The 23,895-nt window shown below is 52.7% G+C and overlaps 8 protein-coding genes across 8 annotated transcripts; 3 read left to right on the top strand and 5 right to left on the bottom strand.

Annotated features, from left to right (window-relative positions):
• Positions 1-2,018: 2,018 nt before the first annotated feature.
• J4E90_005653 (uncharacterized protein) lies at positions 2,019-3,170 on the top strand (the record flags this gene model as incomplete). The annotated part of the gene is made up of 2 exons (XM_051435206.1): positions 2,019-2,054; positions 2,115-3,170. The coding sequence occupies 2 exons, from the start codon at positions 2,019-2,021 to the stop codon at positions 3,168-3,170; spliced, it is 1,092 nt and encodes a 363-aa protein (XP_051291230.1).
• A 209-nt stretch (positions 3,171-3,379) lies between these two features.
• On the bottom strand, positions 3,380-4,044 carry J4E90_005652 (uncharacterized protein; the record flags this gene model as incomplete). Its single annotated transcript, XM_051435205.1, has 3 exons — positions 3,380-3,478; positions 3,543-3,661; positions 3,747-4,044. The coding sequence occupies 3 exons, from the start codon at positions 4,042-4,044 to the stop codon at positions 3,380-3,382; spliced, it is 516 nt and encodes a 171-aa protein (XP_051291229.1).
• A 1,653-nt stretch (positions 4,045-5,697) lies between these two features.
• On the bottom strand, positions 5,698-6,520 carry J4E90_005651 (uncharacterized protein; the record flags this gene model as incomplete). The annotated part of the gene is made up of 2 exons (XM_051435204.1): positions 5,698-6,333; positions 6,410-6,520. 2 exons carry the CDS (start codon positions 6,518-6,520, stop codon positions 5,698-5,700), a joined length of 747 nt encoding a protein of 248 aa, XP_051291228.1.
• A 1,371-nt stretch (positions 6,521-7,891) lies between these two features.
• On the bottom strand, positions 7,892-9,164 carry J4E90_005650 (uncharacterized protein; the record flags this gene model as incomplete). Its single annotated transcript, XM_051435203.1, has 2 exons — positions 7,892-7,911; positions 7,961-9,164. 2 exons carry the CDS (start codon positions 9,162-9,164, stop codon positions 7,892-7,894), a joined length of 1,224 nt encoding a protein of 407 aa, XP_051291227.1.
• Positions 9,165-11,759: 2,595 nt separating this feature from the next.
• J4E90_005649 (uncharacterized protein) lies at positions 11,760-13,288 on the top strand (the record flags this gene model as incomplete). The annotated part of the gene is made up of 2 exons (XM_051435202.1): positions 11,760-12,590; positions 12,641-13,288. 2 exons carry the CDS (start codon positions 11,760-11,762, stop codon positions 13,286-13,288), a joined length of 1,479 nt encoding a protein of 492 aa, XP_051291226.1.
• Positions 13,289-14,012: 724 nt separating this feature from the next.
• Positions 14,013-16,010, bottom strand: J4E90_005648 (uncharacterized protein; the record flags this gene model as incomplete). The annotated part of the gene is made up of 2 exons (XM_051435201.1): positions 14,013-15,916; positions 15,968-16,010. 2 exons carry the CDS (start codon positions 16,008-16,010, stop codon positions 14,013-14,015), a joined length of 1,947 nt encoding a protein of 648 aa, XP_051291225.1.
• A 3,385-nt stretch (positions 16,011-19,395) lies between these two features.
• Positions 19,396-21,366, top strand: J4E90_005647 (uncharacterized protein; the record flags this gene model as incomplete). The annotated part of the gene is made up of 5 exons (XM_051435200.1): positions 19,396-19,551; positions 19,600-19,894; positions 19,944-20,320; positions 20,371-20,596; positions 20,651-21,366. The coding sequence occupies 5 exons, from the start codon at positions 19,396-19,398 to the stop codon at positions 21,364-21,366; spliced, it is 1,770 nt and encodes a 589-aa protein (XP_051291224.1).
• A 392-nt stretch (positions 21,367-21,758) lies between these two features.
• Positions 21,759-23,612, bottom strand: J4E90_005646 (uncharacterized protein; the record flags this gene model as incomplete). Its single annotated transcript, XM_051435199.1, has 1 exon — positions 21,759-23,612. The coding sequence occupies one exon, from the start codon at positions 23,610-23,612 to the stop codon at positions 21,759-21,761; it is 1,854 nt and encodes a 617-aa protein (XP_051291223.1).
• Between the last annotated feature and the right edge of the window lie 283 nt (positions 23,613-23,895).

Here is a 23,895-nt window from a genome sequence, read left to right as displayed (position 1 = left end):
CCGGGCGAACGACGTCGGGAGTACAATCGGATATATGTGCATGATGAGATAACCGCGATCGAGTATACAGACATTCTGCTGTGAAGCAACGCCCTGATGATGGTGGAATCATTGCCTGCCTAGGTTCTTCATACCATGCAGGCTTTCCACTTGGCAAGACATGGCGCATGCCCGATAGTCTTCCTAGCTCGGTGTTCTTTTTTCTGTGGACGTGAGAGATATACAATGATGCTGCTATGTGACATCCTATCTCGTCCTACGGGTGTTGAATGTGCATGGCGGAAATTCTGGATCCTGTTTTTTCCAACTCTTCCTCTGTATATGAAGCATGCACCTATTGCGAGATAGGATATAACATCTGCAGGGTTTACCAGTCTTTCCCACTCGTTTGCGCAAATGGGCATAAATATATTATAACGCGAGCGTCCATCTTCGTACGGTATTCGATGTCTGTTCATTGGAGCATTAGCCAGCCGAGGTAGTATAAGCCTCCACAGCTGTCTACGACCGAAGAACGCCTCATGTTGCATGTGCTGGAGGCCTCGTTTGCCGTGAGGGGACATTGCGGGTGCCAATGCTTGTGCGATGTTCGTGATGTGAAGATCGATCAATTCGGCGTCTGAGTGCTGGCCAAGAGAGCGCACGCAGCTCCTCGATGCAGCAATGGCAGGCGAACGTGACTAACAGTTTTCAGTGACTTAGATCAGCGACGTCTTACATTCGCTTGGAAGGCTCATAATGGGTCGAAATTTTGTAATTAGCATAGCTTTGTAGCTCAGTGGCTGGAGTAGAGTTTGAGTGCATAGGAGAACCTCCGGCATGAATACAGAGGATTTGCAGCCAAGATGAGAGCAATGGTGCCATCCACACCAGTTCGAAAGCGTACCTAGGTAGTGTCATGGAAGGAAGCCGATTCGGCGCTGTGTGAGACTCCACGAGGTGCAAATTCCAGAAGCTGGTTGGCGGCATCGCCGGAAAGCGCCTCGGTGCCACATGCAATTGTCAAATTAGTCATGAGTGATTAGGGTCCAAGGCTACCACGATTGCGCCGCCACCCGCGATCGCGCTCGGAATCGCGCCCGTCGCTAACTACATCGTCTTTACCATCTTCCCAATCTCGCTTTCGCCAAATTCTCGCCAAACATCTGCGCGGAGAAACTTGAAATGGAATTAGCCTGCACACATGCAGCCCCTCCAAACTTATATTCGGCGCCCGACGTCAGGTCTTTAGCCTGATTCAGTACAGATGATCAACCCGAAGAGCGACTAACGGTCGGGTCAATGCGACGTTGCGTCTGAATATTCAAACTCTGACCAAATGATCCTCAAAGGCTATGTTTTCAGAAGTTGGATCGAATGTTCTTTCGCACACCTTCATGAGAAAGTCGGCCAATCAAGACATGAAAGAAGATGCTACCTAAGTTTCACTACCACAGCTAGCACCACTATCTCGACCAACATCGTGGTGTGATCGACATACCCAACTGCGAGCCCCTGCAGCGGAAGAACGATCGCCTTCAGCCTACATCGTCAGGCACACGACCTAACATGCCTGAAAATTTTACAACGACATGAACACCGCGTACTCATTGGTACAACCGCGCATTTCCGACAATTGGCTTTGAACCCAACCTGCCACGACATGGGCCTAAAGTATATCGCAAGCTATGATCGGTGTCATTTGGGTCTGCGCTCGAAGTTTATTACCAGAGTGTGCCCCACGCCATCATGGGCCATGCTTGTTGAAGCTTGACATACTCCTAATATACTCCGCGGTTCCGCTCGATCCACTGTCTGCCTGAAATTAGCATCAATGCCCCGTCACTCGCAAACGACATGTTGACACGAGAGTCATGGCAACACCACCACCACCAGATCCTCACTTGATTCCCGCGCCTCCTTCAGCGGCAGCGCTGAGGAGCGGGAAATCCATTGCCGGTGCGACGCTGGCCCTTCAAAGCATCGCTCTGATTGTCTTTGGAGCGCGCATGTGGTCACGATGGATGCCTGTATACAGAATGCAGTGGGACGATTACACCTGCGCTTTGGCATGGGTACGTAGCAGCTCATGTTCCCTAATATACTCACGATATCGGGTCGACTGACAGAATCAGATTTTGATAGTGGTTAACACATGTCTTCTCCTTGCCGCCACGCCGTATGCTTTCGGTCTCCCACCAGACGAGTTCTTCCTGTCAGACGCGCAAGCTGCAACCAGATTAGCTTCTATCTCTCAACCAATCTGGGGGTGGTCTATGGCCTTGGTCAAGATATCCTTCTCCTTGATGCTTCTTCGGATCTCTCCCTCGAAATTCATGAAGCGCTTCCTCTGGTCCATGATCGGTCTGCAGATCGTACTTGCAATCTACAACACACTAGCAACACTACTGCAATGCATACCGGTCGAGAAAGCATGGGATCTACTCGGTACAGTAGAAGGCCATTGTTGGAGCAGGACAGGAGTCAGGATAAGCTCGATAACCGTCTCCGTCGTCCATATTCTCACCGACTTCATACTCGCCCTTCTTCCCGTATCTTTCCTTCGTGGGATCCAGCGTCCTGTTCGCGAACGCGTTGTCGTCGGCGCACTCATGGGACTCGGCTTCTTCACGGGTGTGGCATCGATCTTGAAAATCATCGCTGCTATGAACTTTGGCAAGACGGGCGACCCGATGAACGAAAGCATCATTGTCGGTATGTGGTCCGCTATCGAAGAGCTCGTGGGTTTTATCGTCATCTGCGTACCGACTCTACGCTCGCCGTTCCAACATGTACTGCGTTACCTCGGCGTCGCCAGTGTTCGTATCAAGAACAACGCGTTCTCCCGCGGCTACGGACGTACACAAGAGTCGGAGGTCAACAGGGACAACTTCCGAAATCACAGCCAGAGTCGCCTTGCTACTGTCGAAGGAGACGAAGAGTCCGGTTTCAAATTGAAGGAGCTGCACACAGAGGAGTCGAAGAGATCGTCGGACGAGATGCATTGGCGCGCGAATGAGAGGAATACAGGTAATGGCGAGATATGGTGCACGCATGAGGTCGTGGTTCAGCGAACCTCTCTTAGCGGAAGGCCGTCGCTTGATCACGTTCATGATGGCGCAGATGCGCCTTGGAAGGGTGAACCGTTGGAGTTTGACTTGGGCATGGCAAGCAGGCACTTAAGTCGTTAATGAGGAGAATGTTCATAGCGGTTTCGCTGATCACTCAAGGGAAAAATGACAGACGTCTGGTCGTTTATTCCAAGCGAGTGTACGAGCTATATGAGAAAAACGAATGTATAATACTCCCACAAATACCACACACCGTGAACTATAGAGGGCGACCGACCAAATGAGAATCCAAGGTGTTGAACCACGTTCTCAATAGGTACGAAGCGCACTTAGTTGCGCCCAGGCAAGCTGCGGCCCCTGAGACTGAAGCGGTTGGAGTTGATCTGCTCAGCGTTGACATCAACCTCACAGCGCAACTTGCGATATCCCTGAAAATGCGAAGACACGAAGTCAGTGTATGTCTCACGTACAATCTGTACGGGCATAACTTACCTCCAACCTATCGAAGGTCAAGCCGCACGTCAGGAACGCCGCAGGCCACGCGTAGCACCTTCCAACACGAACATCATTCGTGTCCACTAGGTCGCCATCGCCGCGGTCGCGGTAGTAAGCTAGACCGCGCAAGCGTGTGTTAGCCTCGCAATCCGCGTTTCCAAGTATCCATGGCACATCAGGGGTAAGTAAGAGGACACTTACTCCAGTGATAGCCCTCGAAGTTCATCTCCAGAATCTCAATGTTGGCAGGATCGGAGTCTTCAGAGCGGCCGCAGCCGTCGCCTTCGCAGCGGACGCCACGGCCACTCGCGTCGTCAGTGTCGGGCCAAATCCAATCTAGGACAGTGTCGCAGTTGGCTTCGTCCTGGTAGACTTGCCAGCCTTCGACATTCTCCGTGATGCCGTTGCCGCCGATGCCTACGCGGTAGATCTCGAAGTCGGCGGTGACGGCGCTCAGAAGAGAGGCTGTTGCCGCGAGGGTGGTAAGGAGGTACTTCATTGTGGAATAGTTTCGTTGGATGAAGAGATGAGGGTCTGAAGGTGAATGAATTAAGTGATTTATTCCAGTAGACGCGGATGTCCATCCTCTTTTATATGCTGGCATGTCAACCTAAAGACTCTTAAGTCCGCTCCGCAAGAGAATAGTCGACCACACTGGTGTTGCTTTTGGTCATCATGATGTCTACTGTCTCAGGTGTCTTGAGCAAACAATCGGATGTCTCTCTCACAATCATTGGCTTCTGCAAGGTTCGGTTGAATACACTGTTGAAGAAGTGGAGTCGTGAGACATGCCCAGGTGGAGTGAGTAGTTGCCATCGTATGGGAACAATCTCGTGAAGCTTGGCTACAGAAGCTTACGTGTCGACCTGAGGTAAGTATGACAGTTTTGATATGAGTACAGACTCTTGACCGTCGCCAAAAAGGATACTCTCCGTGCGTGATTAAAAGCAGTCTGCCAGTACCCAACATACCATGAGTTCTACGGTTCCGGATGTTTGCCTGCCACGCCCAGGGCACAGCATTCAGACTTTACCACGAGAGCCATCTTATTCAAACAACTACTCTCACCGGTTCAAGTCCATCACCACCCCATAAGCCACTCTGCCAAGCTCCGCTACGTTCAGAGTCAGCATGCCAAGTTTCGCACACCTACCCGCATACAGACACATAACGCAGTTCACAGTACGCCTGGCTACACAAGCTTACTAGATTAGCTAAACACTACACCACAAACGATACACCATCTGCTCATTGCGGACACATCAACATCGGTTTGTGGGGAAAGGGCATTGCGTTGACACATCAAGCCAATCGCTCTGCTGCTTCGGCACAGCGGGTGCGGTCCGTTCACTGGATATATCCGCGAAGCATCACTTGGCAGGGCGGATATGTTTTTGACTGCCAAGAGTCGTTCGCGAGTGGAGGTGTGTATAGGGTTCATGTGCTTCGCACGTGCACACGGATTGGACTCTGAGCCCCGGCATTAGGCAGTGGAACAAGTCAAGATTATTTGCTCGTTGCTATACGGGCGGAATCGACTGAAAGAAGTGCTTCAGCTTATGGATCACAGCGGCGTGGTCGCATGGTTGGGAGAGAGGTTTGGGTCTGGAACGTGTGTTGAACAAGTATATCTATAGGCCTGATGCGCTCAATTGGTGATCTTGGCAACACAGGGTTGCTAGTGACAAATGATGGATTCAAGAACTACACATTCAATGTCAGCCCCGACTGCTTCTCATTTAGCCAGTAAGACTACATGAGAGGAACATGGGTAAACCTTTTCTGTCTTGTGCGTCATAATTTGAAGTTTGATGTGCGGGGCACTGTTGGCTGGAGCGCAATGTTACCAAGGTCCCTGATCACTATTCATTAGACATCACGTAGGGGGGGGAATGACTAGAGGGTATAATCGATTCCATTACGCATCACAAAAGGTCCTTTTGGGTAAGCAATCGCGCCAACGACTATGCAAAACACTCGCATTCCACTCTAGTTACAACCGCCCACCACACACTCGCACACAATCAACGCACAGATTCGGAACCAAACAAGAAGGCGACACCCTACGAGTGAACACCAGGAGTATCATCGAAGAGAAAGGAAACCAATGCTAGTCATAACATAATAACATATCCGGGGTACGGAAATGCGCTTATAGCATGAAAGCGAAAGCGGCAGCGGCACCAGCGAAGCTGAGCGCAGCCTGGACACCGGAAGCAGCGTTGGTGGTAGCCTCAGGGAGCCTGGAGGTGGTAGCGTTGCCACCAGCAGTGGGCATGGGGACGGTGCCGTTGGCGTGGACACCGGTGCTGTAGGCAGGGACCATGGCGGAGGTCATGACGGTAGTGGGGTAAGGAGCCTCGCTGGAGTGGACGGAAGATGGCAGAGGGATGGGGGTGTGGCTAGCGGCAGCAGATGAAGCACCGTATCCGTTTCCGTAGCTGGCAGCGGGGGTAGAGCTGGCGGCAGCGGCGACGCTGCTGGGCTCGATCATGGAGGAAGAGACGGCCTCCTCGCACTTTCCAGCGGAGATGCCGAACTGGGTGGAGTACTGGTACTGGCCGGTGACATCGTCGATGATCTGGATACCGTATCCGTTGGGGCCGTTGGTAGCCTCAAGGGTGGAGGCAGGGGTCCAGCTGAGGGAACCGCTGTTGGAGATACCCTCGGCAATGGAAGGACCGAACTTCACGACGTTGGTGGAGGGGCCCTTGAGGAGGAGGACGGAGACGGTGTTGGGGGTAGTTGGCTGCCAGGTGATGGTGAACTGCTCGCAGGTGGGGACAACCTAGTGGGGCGCATTAGCTTCCAGGGTCTTGTTTGGTTTCGCGATGCGCGCGCAACGCTCAGGGGTGCAAACATACCTCGTTCAAAGGACGGGTGATGGGGTTGCCACTGGGCTCGCCAACGGGAGCGTGGATCTGGGCAGCGGCGAGGCCGGCGAAGAAAGTGATGATGGTAGCCTTGGAGTACATGTTGATGGTTGTTGTGGTGGTATTAGGTGATTAACCGGGGAAGATGGAGTATTAAGTAGTGGGAGATGGTTGGTAATGAGTGACTGGTTTCTTAAAGAAGGGCTGAAAACAAAAGTCTTCTGAGGGCTGCAAGATATCTAGGCGAAGGTGAGCAGTAGGAAGAAACAAGACAAGAGGGAGTCAGTCGAACTATATCGATTTTCCCATCCACAAACGGTCAATGCAGGTACCCCTGTTGCCGGCGCAACTTAAGATTGGTGCTCCAGTCCCGTGCAATATCCTTCGGAGCCAGCGCTAGGACGCATTGCACCGCGCTTGGGCACGCGTGACGAATGACACCGCGACGAGGGATTTAGGCAGCTCGTATTGCAGTGGATTGCGGCGTCTTCAGGAGTGCTTGGTGGCTTTACCGGTCAGCTTGTTGGACGCTGGTGCGGGCTATTCCTGGCTGCTTGGAGATTGCTTCTGTCGCTACTGTCTGCGGGTGCCTGAAGGTTAGGAGCGTTGTTCCTGTCAGCCGGCAGACTGTCAGCAATATCGGCGCTTACACAGCCCTAACAGCTGAAGGGCCGACAGCTCAACGCCGAAGAGATGAGGGTCGCATTTCATCGCGGTGTTTGAGTTTGCGGTGAGGCGGTGTCACGATGCGCGGGCGAGGGTTCTCCAGGTTCTCGCAAGCCGTGGAACGCGATCTGCTTGCTTGTGCCCGAGTCGTGCGCTCTAGCTCAGGTACCGTTGCACTGGCGGCCGTCGAGGCGCCACTGGTTCACGAACAGGCCCCGAAAAGGGAGAGTTAGGTTGGCCCTTTGTCGCACCTTCGTGCGCTCTGGCTCGACGCATCGCCGTCTAAGCGAGGCTGCACATCACAGACATTCATCTCACCGTAGGGCAGGTGCGAGCGAGATGGCTTGGGCCGGGCGCGGCAGCCGCGAACAAGCCCGCCTGCCCGCAAAATCACCGCTTCACCCCATTAAACCTTGACAAAGTAATTCAACTCACAGCTCAGACGTGTCACGATAGTTTGCGTTTGTTTCAATTTCTCCATTGCATTGTTGACTCTACTGTTTGTTTATCGTCTCATATTTACATTGCGCCAGGTGCGCCCCTGCCCAGCCAACAGCTCAATGGGCGGTGCGATGGTGACAGCTGTGTCAGCCGATACAAGCATGGACAGCCCTACTGTATGTGGGTGTCCCATCTAGCGAGTGAATGCGTCGTCGGGGTATCTTCGAAGCGGTATGAAATTCGTTACATCATTACTGGTTGGTGTGTCGAGTAGGAGGTGTTGCGACGGAGCGAGTGTGTGGTGCATGACGGACGGGAAAAAGAGTAGGATCGCGCCAAGTAGACGTTGCATAAACAACGAGGCACTTAGCCACACTGGCCGGGGTCTAGAGGGTGTCAGTTTCATGCTCATGCGACACCAGAAGGAGTACTTACACTTTCGTGCCGTTAGCGGCTGGGGGAAGATACCGCCCTCCAAGAGGGCCTTCATGTCCCATTCGGGTGCGCCCTCGGTCTTCCAAGTCCAGAAAATCCAACCGGTGGCCTTCTCGTAGGCGTCAAGCTGCGCCTCAATGAAGCGACCAACGTTGTACTTGTCGGCTTCTGACAGGCCCTCAACAGTACCAGTCGACTTGCCGGTACAGTCACCGACCTTGGAGCCGCCAAAGGTACCGTCGTAACGCGCACCCTTATCCTTTCCGTTGAGCCACTTTGCGCAGTCGGTAATGCCACCAGTCCATTCACCAGCGATAGTCCACTTGCCGGTGGATGCCATCTGGTTACCAAAGTCGCAAGCGGTCTTGACGTGGTCGTCAATGCTCATAGCAACAGCAGAGTTGTCGAAGATCTCGTAGTGGTGAGTGTCGAGGAGAAGGTTCCACATTCCAGCACCCCAGTTACCCCAAGAAGTTACACCCTGGAAAGCATCGTGGAAGGTGACTGCAACATTCGAGTCCCTCAAGTTGCCCCAACCATCCATGTAGAATTGTCGGACCGTGTTCATGTCGAGACTGGGGCCCAGAGGCTCGTTGAGAAGCTCGATAGCGGAGACGGCGGGATGCGACGCGTGATCATCGCGGATCTTGTTGAGGACTTTGATGGTGTAGGCCACTGAATCACCCTGAGTCCAGCCAACGTTGCCGTACTTGCCAGAGTTGTCGAACCCGTTCTGAGATTCGGGTGCGCCATGAAGATCAATCATGACATGGAGACCAGCATCGGACGCCCAGTCGAGCGCTTCTCCGAGCTTGTCGTACGCGCCTGGCAGGTATGGGTCGCCGTCACGTGGAAGTACGCTCCAGTAGCCGATTGGGATTCGAACGTGGTTCAGACCAGCCGCGGCCATCTGGTTGAAATCGTCTTTGGTGATCCAAGAGTTCCAGTGGTTACGCAACCTCGACTGTGCCTCTTCCTTGCCGACAGCTGCAACGAGTGTGTACTCGTCTTTTGCGCTGTTGCCCTCGAACATGCTGGGTGTGATCCAGGGCTCGAGAACGAACCAACCGCCTGTGTTGACACCACGGACCTTCTGGTTGTTGTAATCGAACATGGGTGCGCGCTTGATGGGTAGGAGCGGAGATGCGTTTGTGCTCAGAGCAAGTAGGCCAATGGCCGCCGCTGATGTCCAGGATCCGATCATATTGAGATGAGGAGTGTTGTTACTCAACTAACTGAATGCCGTATAACATGCAATTGTACTCGAAAGGAGTACAGGAAAGGTTGTGTAGCTGATGGACCCAAACTTGAACTTGTGCAGACCCATGGCATCGGGGGAAGGATCTCCTTTTAACCAGAACAAAGCGAAGACTCACAAGCCGCCAACACAGCAACAAATTCGCCCCAATTTTCTTCCCAGTCATGCCCACCATACAAGCATGTGTTCGCTGCTTCACGACGTAGGGATGATCTCCTTTCCCGGAGCTCTATCCCAGCTAGCCGCGACAGCTATTCTGGCCACCATTAGGGCGGTGTCGGGGAAGGCAACCAAGGCAACCAACCGCAGTACCGCCGACATGTCGCGATCGAGCAGTGTCGGAACGATGTGTACATCGTTACTTACTCCGGACACGGAGACATCGCTGGCAAATGACGCGGTGACGCAACAGCTCCAATAGGGGAAGCAAGTCGAAGCTACCCCAAGCCGCTTGACAACCGCCACAAAGACCGGTTCCGCCAGCAAGCTACGGTAAAATGGACCCTGAGGGCCTCGGCAGGCCATAGCATAAAGCAAAAGATCTGGGGTCAGGCGGATCAAAGAGGTCAGATGCAGGGTTGGTGCTTGGCGGAAATTGTAAGGGATATTCAGGTACAGCGTGGTGATTGGAGGACTGTTTGATGGCTATGATGTGGGGATCGGCGTGTCTCAGCCACTTAGCTTCCGAGGCGGTGCTCACGCGTTGGAGACGATCTTCGAGAAGCTTGGAACCGCGTCCGAGGAGCGTGGTGATACACCGGAACGTGGACGGTGGGTTCTTGGAAGTGAGTTGGCGTTTGCCAACACCGACTTGTCAAGAGCATGGTCGACAACATGGAAATCCGGTTGCGGCCAAGTTCGTGTAACGTTGCTTCGGGCGTTCCCCGATATCTTCACGGAGTACCCTTGGTATGTACTGAGCATCTGATGTCGTAGGTTCGTCCACACAGGGCGGCTTAGGAATGCAGGCTGGGCTGCAAGCGGCACCGTTGCGGGGAAGGTCAAATGCAGACCTTCGTTGTGGTTCTGTGATCGGCAACACGTCCACATGCAAAACACGCTGTCCCCGGGCAAAAGGCCCACGAGGCCGGAGTTCTTCCAACATGGTGGAGGTATGATGCCATTATCTGACTCATGCCTTCTCGTGGGCAGTGATCTTTGCCACATGTAGAGGACTGTGGTACCTGGAAGCTGAGACAGGTACCTCTGCCTTGCCAACTGGCTAAAGGCGACATTCATTTGTAAAAGCAAGTTGTTTCGTGCCGTGGTGTCCAACATGCGAGGCAAACCGTGTGGCTTGCCAATAGGGCAGCAGGAGGATGAGCCGCCCCCAGAAGCATCGACGTCATCAATCGCAAACATCTTCTTCACCGTACATTGCCAACTTCCTCTTCTGCACGTCACGAGATTCGCCCCCGACACACCGGACGCATATGCAGCTTGCCTAAGTGATGTCGTTACCAGGTTACTGACAAGACACGATTGTCGGGTATAAACGTGCAACGGCGCGCGATCGCGAAAAGCTTGGCTGATGCGGGGAAGGTGGCACGATGCCTTTCCCGGCGCTGGCGAAGTCGGCAGTAGATCTACGAGCGTGATCGCCGGAGCCATGGGAGGGCGTGTGACTGCCAGAAGTTTTCTAGTGACCATCGTGGATGCCCAAAGCTCGCTGAGGTTGATGTACCCGACGAGGATTCGTCTGCCGGCCTGTTAGTCTACCAAGGTGGCAGTTAGCTGCGCAGCGTCATCAGTCATAGTACATCGTGCGATGGGGTGCGGAGATGCGCGGGCGGGTTGGACTACTGGAACGAGTTAAGCTGACGGCATAGGTTTGTGGGGTAGTGTGAAGCATCGTGAGTGAAGTTTGGGTCAAGACGTCGCGTGATGAAGGTAGACAGAGTCGCCGCGCGGGTAGTGACGGCCTCGGGGGCTTTCAGGCCATGTGACTTGGGACAAGACAGTTCAACACATCATGGCGACTGGATGACGATAGTACTTGCTCGAGTAGTTGGAGGTTCGGCGTACAATGTTGCGCATGCTTAGTTTCAGAGGCATGGTGCAAGTCACGCGGAGGCGTTCTCGATGCGCTGCATGGCCGCCGATTGAAATTACGGAAAGATTTCGCGTGCACAGGCGCTGGCGGCAACCTAACGAACAGAACCGGGTTACTAACGATGCCCACGATACGCACATGTCGACCACGTGAAACCACATCAACGTCTAATGCCTAGCCAAACTGTATCCCAACTTAGTCCCTGCCAATTTCAACCAGAAAATTACAAACACCTCCAGGGCAGGTGCAGCCGGAGACACGTTTGGAGGAGGCATGTCCATCTGGGCAATGTCGGCTGAGGTAAGGCGCCGCAGCCGCCTAACATGCCTCGGTGAGGGGCGATACCTTACCCGCCCGGATTGTTACAATACACAATACACATCACATCATCGAGACAGCCCGATTCGAGGTGAGCTCCACTTGTTCCGTATCTTTTCCGACGACATGTGCTGCCATGAGGCTAACGTCCACCATGGCAGCAGGCCGCCATGGGCAGACATGCCAACCCTGACATAAGGCGAGCATTTGAAGAGTTTCAGGACCAAGACACGCCCTCGAAATGTAACAAAGTACGCTGTTTGCATTGCGGCTTCGTGCGCGCGAAGAATACAACGCGACAGATCGAGCATCTCCAAGACTGCCAGCGATACTTGACTTCGCCCGAGGCGCAGGCCCATCTTCTCGCGCAGGAGCAGCAACAACAGCAGCCGCCTCAGCAGAATGGATTGCCTATGGATTCGAACATGGCTCCGGGCCCCAGTCAAATTCTGAGTGGGCAGCAGCCAAATCCAAACCTCCAAGTAAATCGGCGCGGTCCCAACAGTAAGCGCACACGCGATGGACAGCCTATTGCGCCAAATATTGCCATGACACCCAATGTTGCGCCTTCTCTGACGTCTCATCTCCTAAGCATCTGCTCGGGCCCGTTTGCGCAAGCAACACAGCGACCGTTCCTATCGCATGCCGGTTGTGGATCGCTAGGAGCGGGACCGCTGTCGCAATGGCTGGTACAAGACGGACACTATGCGCGAGGCTACATTCGCTTCATAGGACAGCTTTTGGCCAAGATAAGACTGCCGCAGACGCAGAACTCGCAGTTCCATCCCATGTATCGCACCATGGACCTACTCATCTCCGCGCTGAACAACATGCGAAGAGAGATGCAGTTCTTCGAGATCACCGCGACCAAGTATGGGCTTGCGCTGGGCATGGAACCGCCTACGCCTATCACGCGCGCCATGCTTGATCTTCTCGTGAGCGCGAGTAGTGCGAGCGCATCACTTTTAGAGGGTATGGTCGTGCTATGGGCAAGCGAACATGTAGGTCCAGCCCAACTCAGTAATGGGCGCACGAAGCTAATGTCTGATAGTGCTATCGCTCCGCCTGGCAATATGCCGCCTCCTTCTCCAATACTCTCTCCAACACCTCCACTGACTCGCACATCGTCGCCCTCCACCAAGCCCTAATACCGAACTGGACCTCCCCGGCCTTCAGCAAATTCGTCGAGGCGACACGCGCGCTCGTCGATGAGCTAGCGAACATCACAACTACACGCGATGGCAAAGAGGAAATGTCGCGCTGCGAAGAGATCTTCCGACAAATGTGTTGGCTAGAAGAGCGCTTCTGGCCCGACGTCGACAACATGGGTGATAACAACGAGAGCGTGAGAATGGGTCCACCGATGGGCGGCCCAATGAGCGCAGGCCTGGAGAACAGCATGCATAACAACATGCCCAACGGCCTTCCCGTCGCAATCAACGGAAACGGGGTCCACAACCACAATCGGAACAACAGCATGCCCGGCCCCAGCATGAACAACAACGGCGTACCCAAAAACATCCACGGCAACCCCGTAAACGGGCGAAATAGCATGAGCGGTCCCGTTCGTAACGCGAGCATCAATGGCCCTATCAATGCAGCTATCAATAAGCACGACAGCACACCCGTCAGCGATAACAGGAATCCCTTTGGTATGCCCAACAGAGGCGGTATGGACAATGTTGGCCAAGGCTCATAGTCTGAGCACCATACTCTTCCCCGCATGGCTGCGTAGAAACTTCGAAGAGAAACGTTGCATCGTATCGTTCTATCGGGTCTTTTTCCCGACGAATCTTCCTTCAGCGAGGACTTTGATGCTGATATCATTGGGGATTGGGATGAGGACACTGACTACGTTATCGTTTAATAGGGTCTGGGCTAGGGAGGTATCGCGGGGGACACTGCATGGAAATTGGGTGGAGTTCATCGTGGAGTATCAGATACCCTGGTATGGTCTAGTTATACGGTGGTACAGGGCGTTGTTATACAGTCTTTCATGGATTAGGCGATCAAATTATGGGTTACGACACATCGTACGCAGGTTGGATGACAAAACATCAGTAGTCTGTATAGTGTAATTGAAATCTTCTCCCATTCTCATCATCACCCGAGATTTGCGCTTACTCATCTTACATCGTGCACACTCATCACCTCATGGTTGTTGTCGTGATCAATAGAGACATTCTTGGTTCCACTTCAGATGATGGTCAAGGAACCCAAGAACGCTTTCGTGTACAGTGGGAATAACACATTCGTGCAAATGATGACGGAAAATGTGTATTGAGATCTAGCACATAACCTGCAATATTTTGATTGACACAAGAAGCTTGAGTAACTCGAGATCGATGCGCTTAATGAACTCATGAGTTAATGCTTTTTCTCAAAATACTCAGTAATGCACATATTCCCACCCAAGTCCAGATTTATGCGCCTCCCCAGCTAGCACCGCCTCCGCCGATACCCGTGCTGCCTAGGTTAGAGCTATATCGCCTGAATCCCTTACCCATACCAATCGGTATCGATGACGTCCTTCTTACAGTCTTTCGTCGTCTGGTCTGCGAATGACTTCTTGCCGCCTCCAAAGGATTCATCGACTGCCCTTGACCCACAGATACTGAAGCGTTGTCTTCATCATCAGAGGCCATAGCCACGCTCGATCGCGTAGTTGTGAGACTCAGGATATTTGGTGGGTCACCAAAGTCGCCAAATTCTGACTCGGAAAACGCTGCTTCATCTTGCTGCCAGGCTGTTGGAGGCACCCGTGCGTCATTCTCAACCACTTCTTCTTCTGTCTCGATGATGTTTTCCTGGTCGTTGATATCTTCGTCGCCTCCAAACCCTTTACCATCGACTAGCCAGAAAGTTGGTATAGAGGCAGCAAGCGCAATGGCAGACATCGTCCAGAAAGGTACAATGACATAGCCGCGCTTGACACCCCAAGTAAACAAGCCGCCCCCTAAAGTAGGACCTAACGCTCTACCAAAAGAGCTAAAACTAGTAGCGAGGCCGTTGACGGTGCCTAGAACACGTAGACTAAGCGCACTGTTCGTGAGCATGATTGTGCTGGTGGTGAACGAGAATGTGCCAGCTAGGCCTCTGACCATCAAAAGCATTACCATGGCGATTTCCCTAGTGACTGGATCTGGGATAAGTGACAGGAACGGTGTGACGAAGAACACAAACGGAAAGATGAGAAAGGCGATCCGAAGGCAGCGAACAACACCGAGATAGCGCGCAATGGGTGGGAACAGCAGGAATTGACACACTGTGCATGAGATGGCGAATACGGTAAAAATGATGCCGATGCGACGGGATTCAATTCCGAAGCCTCCTGCAAATTTCAGAGGAAGGGATACCGTAGGGTCGTCTGCGAGTTGTACAGGGTGATGCATGAACACTGGAAGCAGCTGCACTGGATCAATATCAATATTTAGTAGGCGCACAAAATCACGCACCTGATCATATGCCTGAAGGTACATAGCGAGTAGCGTGTACACAATCAGATTGAGCGATGTCTGATACGTCAATACGTCCCGATACCTTGGTGCTTTTTCTGGGAGAATTTCATGAGCAGCATCATGTTGCGACATCGTTTCGCTGTCGATTGCTTTACGCTGACCAAGTAGAGGCTCGTGCTCTGAACTGCTGTTCTGCTTCTTGGTTGGAAGGTGTAGTATTTTGCGAACAAATGCTGTCAACCGAGCCCCAGTTCTCAGGCCTAGATCTGGGGCATGCTTCTTGCTTTCCAGGGTCTCCTGGAGGAACAGCCAGCCTACTGAAATGCCAAAAGTGAATAATGCAGCAGCCACGATATTGGGCAAGCAATATGGGAATCTCTCCAGAAAAGCGGTGCCCTTAGGCTTGCGAGGATCTACGCGGAGAGGATTGGCCAAGGCTCCACCGAGTGTAGGTCCAAACGTGGCACCAACTGTCCAGACCAGAGGCATGACACTGAACGCTCTCGGTTGTAGTTCTTTCCATGGACATAGCTCGGCCACCGTAGTGCGCAGGATGCCCACGTACCCGTTCGATAGTCCTCCGATAGCGCGTGCGGCCAAAGCCATGGGCAGATTGAGCGAGAAGCCCCATAGCAACATCGACCACATGGTGTTGGTAAGGCCAAAAAGTATAATCGGTTTCCTCCCGTAGCGATCGGATGCAGCGCCCCAGAGGAGGCCAGTGAAGCCCTGACATAGCGAGAAGGCCGAGGACGAGATACCAGCCCAGCGCGCGATGTCATTCTTGGGGATGCCAAAGGACTCCATGAGCTCCGGTACGTAGGGGAAGACAGACGTGAGGGCGATGGGCTCGGCAAACCGGCATAGTGCTGTCGCGAAGTTAGCAAGCTTGCAGGTGAAGACGCGTCGAGCGGACGTACAGAGAATGGCCAGCTGCTTGACCGGTAGGCGGTGTTCTGTCATGGCGGCGGCGGTGGCGGTGGTTGTAGAGGATGCATGCTATCCAAAGCTGCAAGGTAAGAAAGAAGAGCAGGAACAGTCACAAGTCCCATGCCTGCTCCCATGCTGAGTCCGCGAAGGGCGTGCACCCCGCAGTCACGGCTAGCCGCTCATGGTCACAGGTGCGCTATTTGCGGTGAGCACGAGTCAGCCATTTGCGCGCGCGATGCACTGGTAGTCATTCCGAATTCCGAACGGTGCGACCTTCATGCCCAGGTTGGTTTGTTGTCGCGTGTCTGGCGTTCGGGGTGAAGACGGGGGATAGCTGACGCGGTTGTCGTCATCAGCTTGAAGCTCGGGCGGAGAAGATGCCGCGAACGCAGTTCCAGGGTCTGATTAGCACACCAAACATCAAAACCATCTGCTACGTTTGAACACACATCAAACGGCACTCTCACTTCGGAACTCAGACCCCAGCAGTTGGCAGCTAATGCAACAGAAACCGTGCGAACAGCTATTAGTCAAGTTTGCTCGACGTCTGAACCACGGGAATGGCTGGAATTCCACCGATCAATCGGCCGTTCCCGTCATGATACACCGATCGAGGTCGTATCGTTATCGATGCGTAAGGTGATTGAGCAGTCTGAGTTCTTCATCTAACACAGGGCCGAATCTGCAAAACTTTACCCTACTAAAGTTCAATGCCATTTCCGCCAGAAATAAGTCGTGTCTGGCGCCTGTGCTGAGTTCTGAGTCACCATGACCGTCTGTCCGAGGAGCATCAATCCTTTCGATCAAGCGGGATATCAAAGGCGAAGTAGGCACTGATGCGTATTATTCAGATTGTGTTACAGCCCTTGTAACATTTCCAAGCTTGTTAGTACACGTATCCGAGATAAGAGCGATGCAAATGCATCTGGCAACAAAACTTTAGAACCAGACTGTTGGGCTTTTGAAGGAAGATGTAGCCGTTCCGTCCGCGGATATAATCGCGAAAAACATTACCGGAGTATGGGTACGGTGATGTACGCTGGGGGGAGCGGTGCCTGCGTCCGCGCAAGAGGGGCAGCGCCAAGACGCTAATCGTGGCTTCCTTCTCTTCGCATTCTAACGACCTCGCAAGTGACCTTCCATTGTAATCATCGATGGAAAACGCCCGGTTCAAGCTCATCTAAGAACCATTGTCTCTCCGATGCAGCTACAAAAAACAAGAAGGCCGCCCAAACCTGATTAGCGGCCTTGCCAGTGAAGAAGCTGGACGGGCAGCAATTCGAACGTCGACCTCCCATGTCTGTCAAGCTGCCTACGGCCTATTGAGCAGGTTCATATTTCTTAGAATCATGCGGGGAACTTCACGACCAGGCTTGCTACAAGGCGCAGAGAAGCCGAGGAGAAAAACCAGGTCTGCCAGACACTCAAATCATCAAGTGCATTTACCATTATGGGCAAACACCCTTCTTTAGCTTGGAGCTAGCTGTTACCTATCGTTCAGTCCGCAGGAAGTACCAAGACAAATCTACAACGCAGCCTTCTTGCGCTGTAGCGCAGCCCAGTGCGGCTCTTCCCGGTCCTGGTGTCTTCATTCCTATCTGGTCGAATGTCAAGCTTCAACACTACGAGCGTTCTCGCAGATATTACTGGCCTTCAATTCCCTCAAATCCCTCATCTGGAAATCTCTAAGTACTGTGCAGATGTCTCTTTTCGACGATGCGACCATCGCTCGCTGTCACTGGCTAGGTGATCCGTGAACCGTGATGTGGGTAGGCTACCCCAGGTTCCCACGTACCGGTCCTGGCTTATACACAGTATCGATGCAAACACCACGGATCTTGGCCCGGAGTCACTGGTAGGCTCCCGTCCTAAAGGATACAACAGTCAGACCTCTAGGCAAGGCAGAACCAGAGCACCAAGCTTAATTCATGCCTCGGCAAAAGTCCAGCCTAACGACATGAAAAAAAGGCAGCATGTGCGGGTTTTACAGTCAATGTATCAGCTATCTGTCGTCTCTCTGATCGCAGCATGATGTCTGGCTCAACGAGCGGACTAGGGTTTGAAGATCACTATGTACGCAGCAGAGTAACACTGGCAACGCAGCATAGGATTTTCCAATCCTAGCTGATGTCATCATTGAAGATGATTCCAACTCAACTTTACGCAGCTGCCAAGGTTGTTGCGAGCGTCTCATGGCCTGTCGCATCACCGCCTTTTGCGCGGAAGGTTAACCGCGTCCACGTGTGGCCATTCGACTAAATTGACAGTGTGTTGCTAGTTAAGCGCCTGGCCACACACCTCAATACCTGCGACAAGAATTTCATATTGAGGAAGAACCGACTCTGGAGGGGCCCCAATTGTTCTTGCGGTTTCGCGACGTCACCTAGAACAGCGCTTCCACGATTTACTTTCATGGTCGAGCACGGCGAGAACCTAATCAGACTTCTATCACAGACGCGAAACCACTTTATATAAAACCATGGCAGTAAAGTGCGCAACAAACGTCAGCCGGGCCTAAATAGTGGAGGCCTTGTCAAGGCGTAGTTCCCACGTGCACCCGTGGCAGTGGCTCATGCCAATACCTATGTCATCGAAGGCACACACAGTAGTAACTCAAAGTTCCTCGGTAACTTTCCAGATACCGTTCTGTGGCTTGGTGCATCAAACATCTAGAAGCGATCGACACCACCCATCGCACTGGGCGCTACCTAAGGATCCTGCAAGCGCTCAAGGACCGCCCTCGATAGGATTGTGCCAACATTCCCACGACGTCCTTCCTAGCACTCATAAGAGTCACATTCCACGGCCCACGTCCTTTTGTCACACCAGACACTACCGCGACTACTAGATTTCCATGATTGGGCATCAGGGCCAACAAAGAGCATTCGAACGAAGGGCTTCGTTGAGGTCTTCAGGAAGCCAAACGGGACAATGCTATTCCAAAGACATCGAGGAATAGAGAGCCAAGAGGCAAGCCTCATGTAAAGGAGAAAAAGCGTGCCGGCCGCACCAATGATGCAAGCTTTATGCTCCGGACGCTAGCGCGACTAGCAATTAGGCGTGCCCAGGTGCGGGGGCCCCGTCGAATGGCACGCCACACACTTCACTATGATCTACAGCTCTACAAACGGGCGAGACGGCATGGTTGGCGCAGCCTTGTTGGATGAGGGGTGTCTTGACCCTAGTCATCCGACCACCCAGCCCCGCGCAGGCCAGTATGTTACCGCGGCTCGAGTGAACTTAGTGTCGATTCAGTCAATTCATCTCAGTGCCAGGTGAGAAACGAGGGAATGGTATGGGGACTAGGACGACGTATCGATAGTCCGCCTTGCTAGGGCAGGACAATCATTAAACTACTTGAACGTCCCGAACTTTCTTTCTCTACGACTGCACCTCCACCCAGCTTTGCACCGTCAAGATGCATGAGACGATGAGATCCGGAGACCACTCTTACGAAGTCGACAAGAATGGCCAGAGCCAACTCGAGATGGTGGCTACTCGCACCCCGCCTAGCGAGCCCGAGAAGCAGCAGTTGGCGCCCATTACCAGCAGAGCTCCAGAAGTTCACGAGAAGGTGAGTGTAAGACCCTGAATGCTTGATCATATACTAATTCACCCCTAGATGAACGCAAGGCTAGCCATGACGCTTCTGTGCATGTCATTCCTCTGGATCGGCTCTCAGATCCCGCTCTTCCTCTTTGGCTCAGTTCTTCCGCTCATCTATCAGGACGTTGGTGGAGTTGATCGATACATTTGGTTCGTCATCGGATACCTCATCCCCAATGCGGCTCTCTGTCCTTTTGTGGGCGCGTTGTCCGACCTGTTTGGGCGACAGAAGGTGGCTATTGTGGGTCAATTGTGCCTCATAGTCGGGCCGATTATCACAGTGACTGCGCATACCATGAACATCGCTATCGGTAAGTACCGCAACCTTATTTGAAACATCACAAACCTAACGACTCGTAGCCGGTCAGGTCTTCTCGGGAATTGGTGCCGGTCTCAATGAGCTCATCGCACTCGCCGGTACAGCAGAGATCGTGCCCATCAAGGATCGCGGCAAGTACGTCGGTCTTGTCGTGATCACCATCCTTCCCTTCTGCCCATCAGTGTTGTGGGCTCAATTGATCGCTCAACAGAGCAATTGGCGCTACAATGGTATTTTGGTTTGTGTATGGAACTTCATCGGGTTGGTACTCTGTGTCTTCTGCTACAAGGACCCGTCGCGCTTGACGGAAGAGTACACCGCCCGCCATGTCCTCCGCCAGGTCGACTACATTGGTGGCATCTTGAGCACATGTGGTATCACTCTCTTTATGATGGGTCTACAATGGGGTGCATCACAGGTCAGCATATTATCAGAAGCAGGTCACATTGCAGTGCTGACACTCTACAGTATGAATGGGGCAGCCCACATAACATCGTGCCTCTCGTTCTCGGCATCATCCTCATCATTGCCTTCTTCGTATGGGAGGTGTATGCTCCACACCCCATGGTTCCCAGGGCAATCTTCCACAAAGCGAAGCAGACCATGATAGTTATCCTTCTTATCACATTCCTCAGTGGTGGTAACTACTTCGTCCTGCTGCTCTTCTGGCCTACTCAAATCTACAACGTCTATGGTAAGCATGACCAAGAACATCTCTCCCACTACTTCCATACTAACATAACTCTAGGTGATGACCCGGTTGGCGTCGGAATCCGCTCTCTTCCCATCGGCTTCGGCATCATCGGCGGTGCATGCATCTGCCTCGTCCTCATCCCCGCCACCAAGGGTCGCATCCGCGAATTGATGATCTTCTTCACGGCCATGATGACAGCCGGCACAGGGGCCATGTGCATTGCGACACCCGACAACCTGAACGTAGTGTACGCCCTCATCTCACTAGCATCCATTGGAGTTGGCGGGGTCATTATTCCTTCCTCCATCATCGCGCAGATCGCCTGTCCGGATGAACAAATCGCAACAATTACAGCCATCACACTCAGTATCCGCTACCTCGGTGGTGCGATTGGTTTCGCAGTCTACTCCAACCTCTTCTTCCGCAAGGTCACCATCCACCTCACTGAAATTGTCGCGGAGAAGACATTAGCGTATGGCGCCATCATCAACCCTCTGTCGGCCGACGGAATCGCCGTCATCACCCTCGTTACCAACCTCATGGGTAATGCTAGGTTCGATGAAGTCAAGGAGATCTTTGCCACCAACCAGGAAGTGCTGCAAAGAGATGCATTCCCTGTTGTCCTGCGTGCTTCCCAAGAAGCTTTTGCGTTGGCATACAGGTGGCCATACTGGATCTCGATCGCTTTTGGTGGTGCTTGCTTCATCTTGAGCTTCTTCGTTGGAAATATTAGAGGCTTGTTGACGGCGAAGGTCGCACACCCCGTTTAAGCAAGGGGGAAGCTTGCTTGTAATGCTTGAGATGTCTGGGTAGTCGCTCTGAAGGCGGTGAGTCAGATGTAGATACAGCAGCTCTCAAATGACATTCGCTTTGTTAAGGATATCAACTGTGACTTGAGTATTGAACTTCTACTTTATAAATGGTACTTGCATATAGTGACATCGTCGGAGCGGTCACACGGTTTGGTGGATTCGTAGTATAGTGATAAATTTCTTGATTAATGTTTAACTTTTGTACTTTTTGAGACACATATTATGTGTGGGTGAACAGCACACCGGGTATATAACGCCACCAGTAATGCCAGCATAACTTCGCCTCCGCTAACTTTGCAGCCAAATTTTGAGAAAAGAAAAGAACAAACAGAAAGGAAGAGCGGGCTCGCTCAGGTACGCCCCGCCATGCTTAATAATCCACCGGCGACTACTCCAGCGCCCATTATACCAATCTGCGTCCAGGGCACTTGGCCCACGTAGAGCCAGCTCTTTGAGACGGCGCCGACAACATAGTCCAGTGAGACAGAGCTATGCTTTGCATGCTTCGTATGCCGACGACTGGACAATGGCGAAATTGAAGAAAGGGTGGTGTCGTATTTTGGAGGATCGGTCCAGCGCCGGGAGGAGGTTTTGGAAGTGTCGATTGCCGTGTCTGCGGTACTAACATCTTCCTTTGGGAGGGAGGCTTCACTAGCGGATATGCTAGGGAAGGTGAAGGCTGAATTGAGGGTACCGCGTGATTCGTCTTTGACAGAAATGACTTGGTCATCCTCTTCAGTCAAATCGGATACAGTGGCTCTTGTTGAAGATAAAGGTGTCGCAGGGCTGGAAGGATAGTCTTGCGTGATTTGCTCATCCTCGGGTGGTGTAACGACGAGGACAAACTCTGTGTTCTCCATGGTATCCGATGATGTCTTTACCTCATCATCGATGTCGAAGTTTTCTTGTAGATCTTCAAAGTCCTCGTTGTCTTCATCATCTTCAAAAGCGTCGTCGACTCGTTGCTCAAACTTGGCAGTTTGTCTAAACGTCTTGAGCGCGTCCATGGATACCGTCCGACAAATCGTCTTGCGGCGCCAGGATGACATGCTTAGTCGCGCATTGATGGAATTGAAGGCGTTTTGCGCGTGTACGCTGTCCGCTTTATTGAAGGTTTCGAAAAAAGGAGTGTCTGGTGGTGAAGAGGAAACATAGCCCTCATCGCCGGGCTCAGAGTCGGTTTCATCCTGACTCTGCGACTGATCACACCTGTCATCGTCTCCAAATACGACGTCGTTGAAGTCCAGCTCCTCTTCTTTGTCTGCGGCGGCGAATGGGCGGGTGGCCGACAACATTGTTTCGTTGTCCTCCACTGATTCAGTAGTTGTAGGCGACTTCTCTTCGTCGTGAAGAGGACCGTTGTATGGCTCGTAAGCCTCTTCATCCCAGCCGTCGTCCGAATCGCTATCATCATCATCATCATCATCATCTGACGCGTCGTCTCCGGTCTCGGCTTTCTGCTCCTGAGCCTTAAACTGGTGGTAAAAGTTCTCAAGTTCTGTCCTGGAGAACCACTGGAACTGATCAATATGGTTGGTGATTTGATCATCAATCATGCGATCAATCTCCTCGTTCATCTCGCGATTGGCGTCTTCTACCGCCCCTTCTTCGGGATCGACAATGTCATCGATCTCGTGCGCATTGTCGATGGAAGTGACGATGTTCAAGGGCGAATTACGATAGACCCTTTTAGAAGAAAAACCTCTATGTTTCATCTTCCAGTCCCGGAACCCTCTCGCATAGTAAGACCGGTGGCCAGGGTTTTCGCTCAATTCTGGATAGGCTGGGACGTCGGACTCTTCTTTACCTTCATAAGAAGGACCAATAGCGTGCGTGATAAGGATGTACCGCGCAGATATGACCTGGTGTTCTGGACTGCAGCCAAGTACAGCGATATGCCAGTGCTCAGCTGGCGGCTCAACAACTGGCTCTGCCTCTGCCTCCTGGGTAGGCTCCGCGTCTGACGACTCCTGGATGGCGGGAGGATACCAATAGGCGCGCTCGTTGGAGATGCGGGATAGCGTGTAGACTTCGCCTTCCTTCGTGTCATCTCCAGTGGGAGCGACCTGGAGAGGGCCTAGCTCGGCGGCAGTGGGCGCGGAGGTGTCGGCGGTAGCATTCCAGCTATCCAAGTCAAATTCGTCCTCGTCGTCGTCGGCCCAGTTGAATTTCTGGTTAACACTAGCGACTGTGTCGGAAGCCATGATGTCTTGTGTGACTGTTTTGGTTTGGTGATCGTAAGTGTTAATCGAAGGGTTGGAGATCGTCGACGTATCAAGTTCAGTGATGGCTGGCGAGATCGCAGTGCGGTTGAAACTACGCGATAATGTGATGGAAAGAGTGACGTGAACCAGACAGTTGCAAATTTGTTCGTGGGTGTGCAATGGTGAGAGTCCACTATTTTACGCAGTCTTGGCGTTGTAAATGTCCGCGGTGGTGGTCGATGCGCAGTCGTTCGTAAAGAGGGAAACGACGAGCGAGCTAAGT

Source organism: Alternaria incomplexa, assembly GCF_024043165.1.
Source record: "Alternaria incomplexa strain BMP 0042 chromosome Unknown scaffold_7, whole genome shotgun sequence".
NCBI classification, from domain to species: Eukaryota; Fungi; Ascomycota; class Dothideomycetes; order Pleosporales; family Pleosporaceae; genus Alternaria; species Alternaria incomplexa.
The sequence above is the reverse complement of the archived record's forward strand: the minus strand, read 5'-3'. Positions and strand labels throughout refer to the sequence as shown.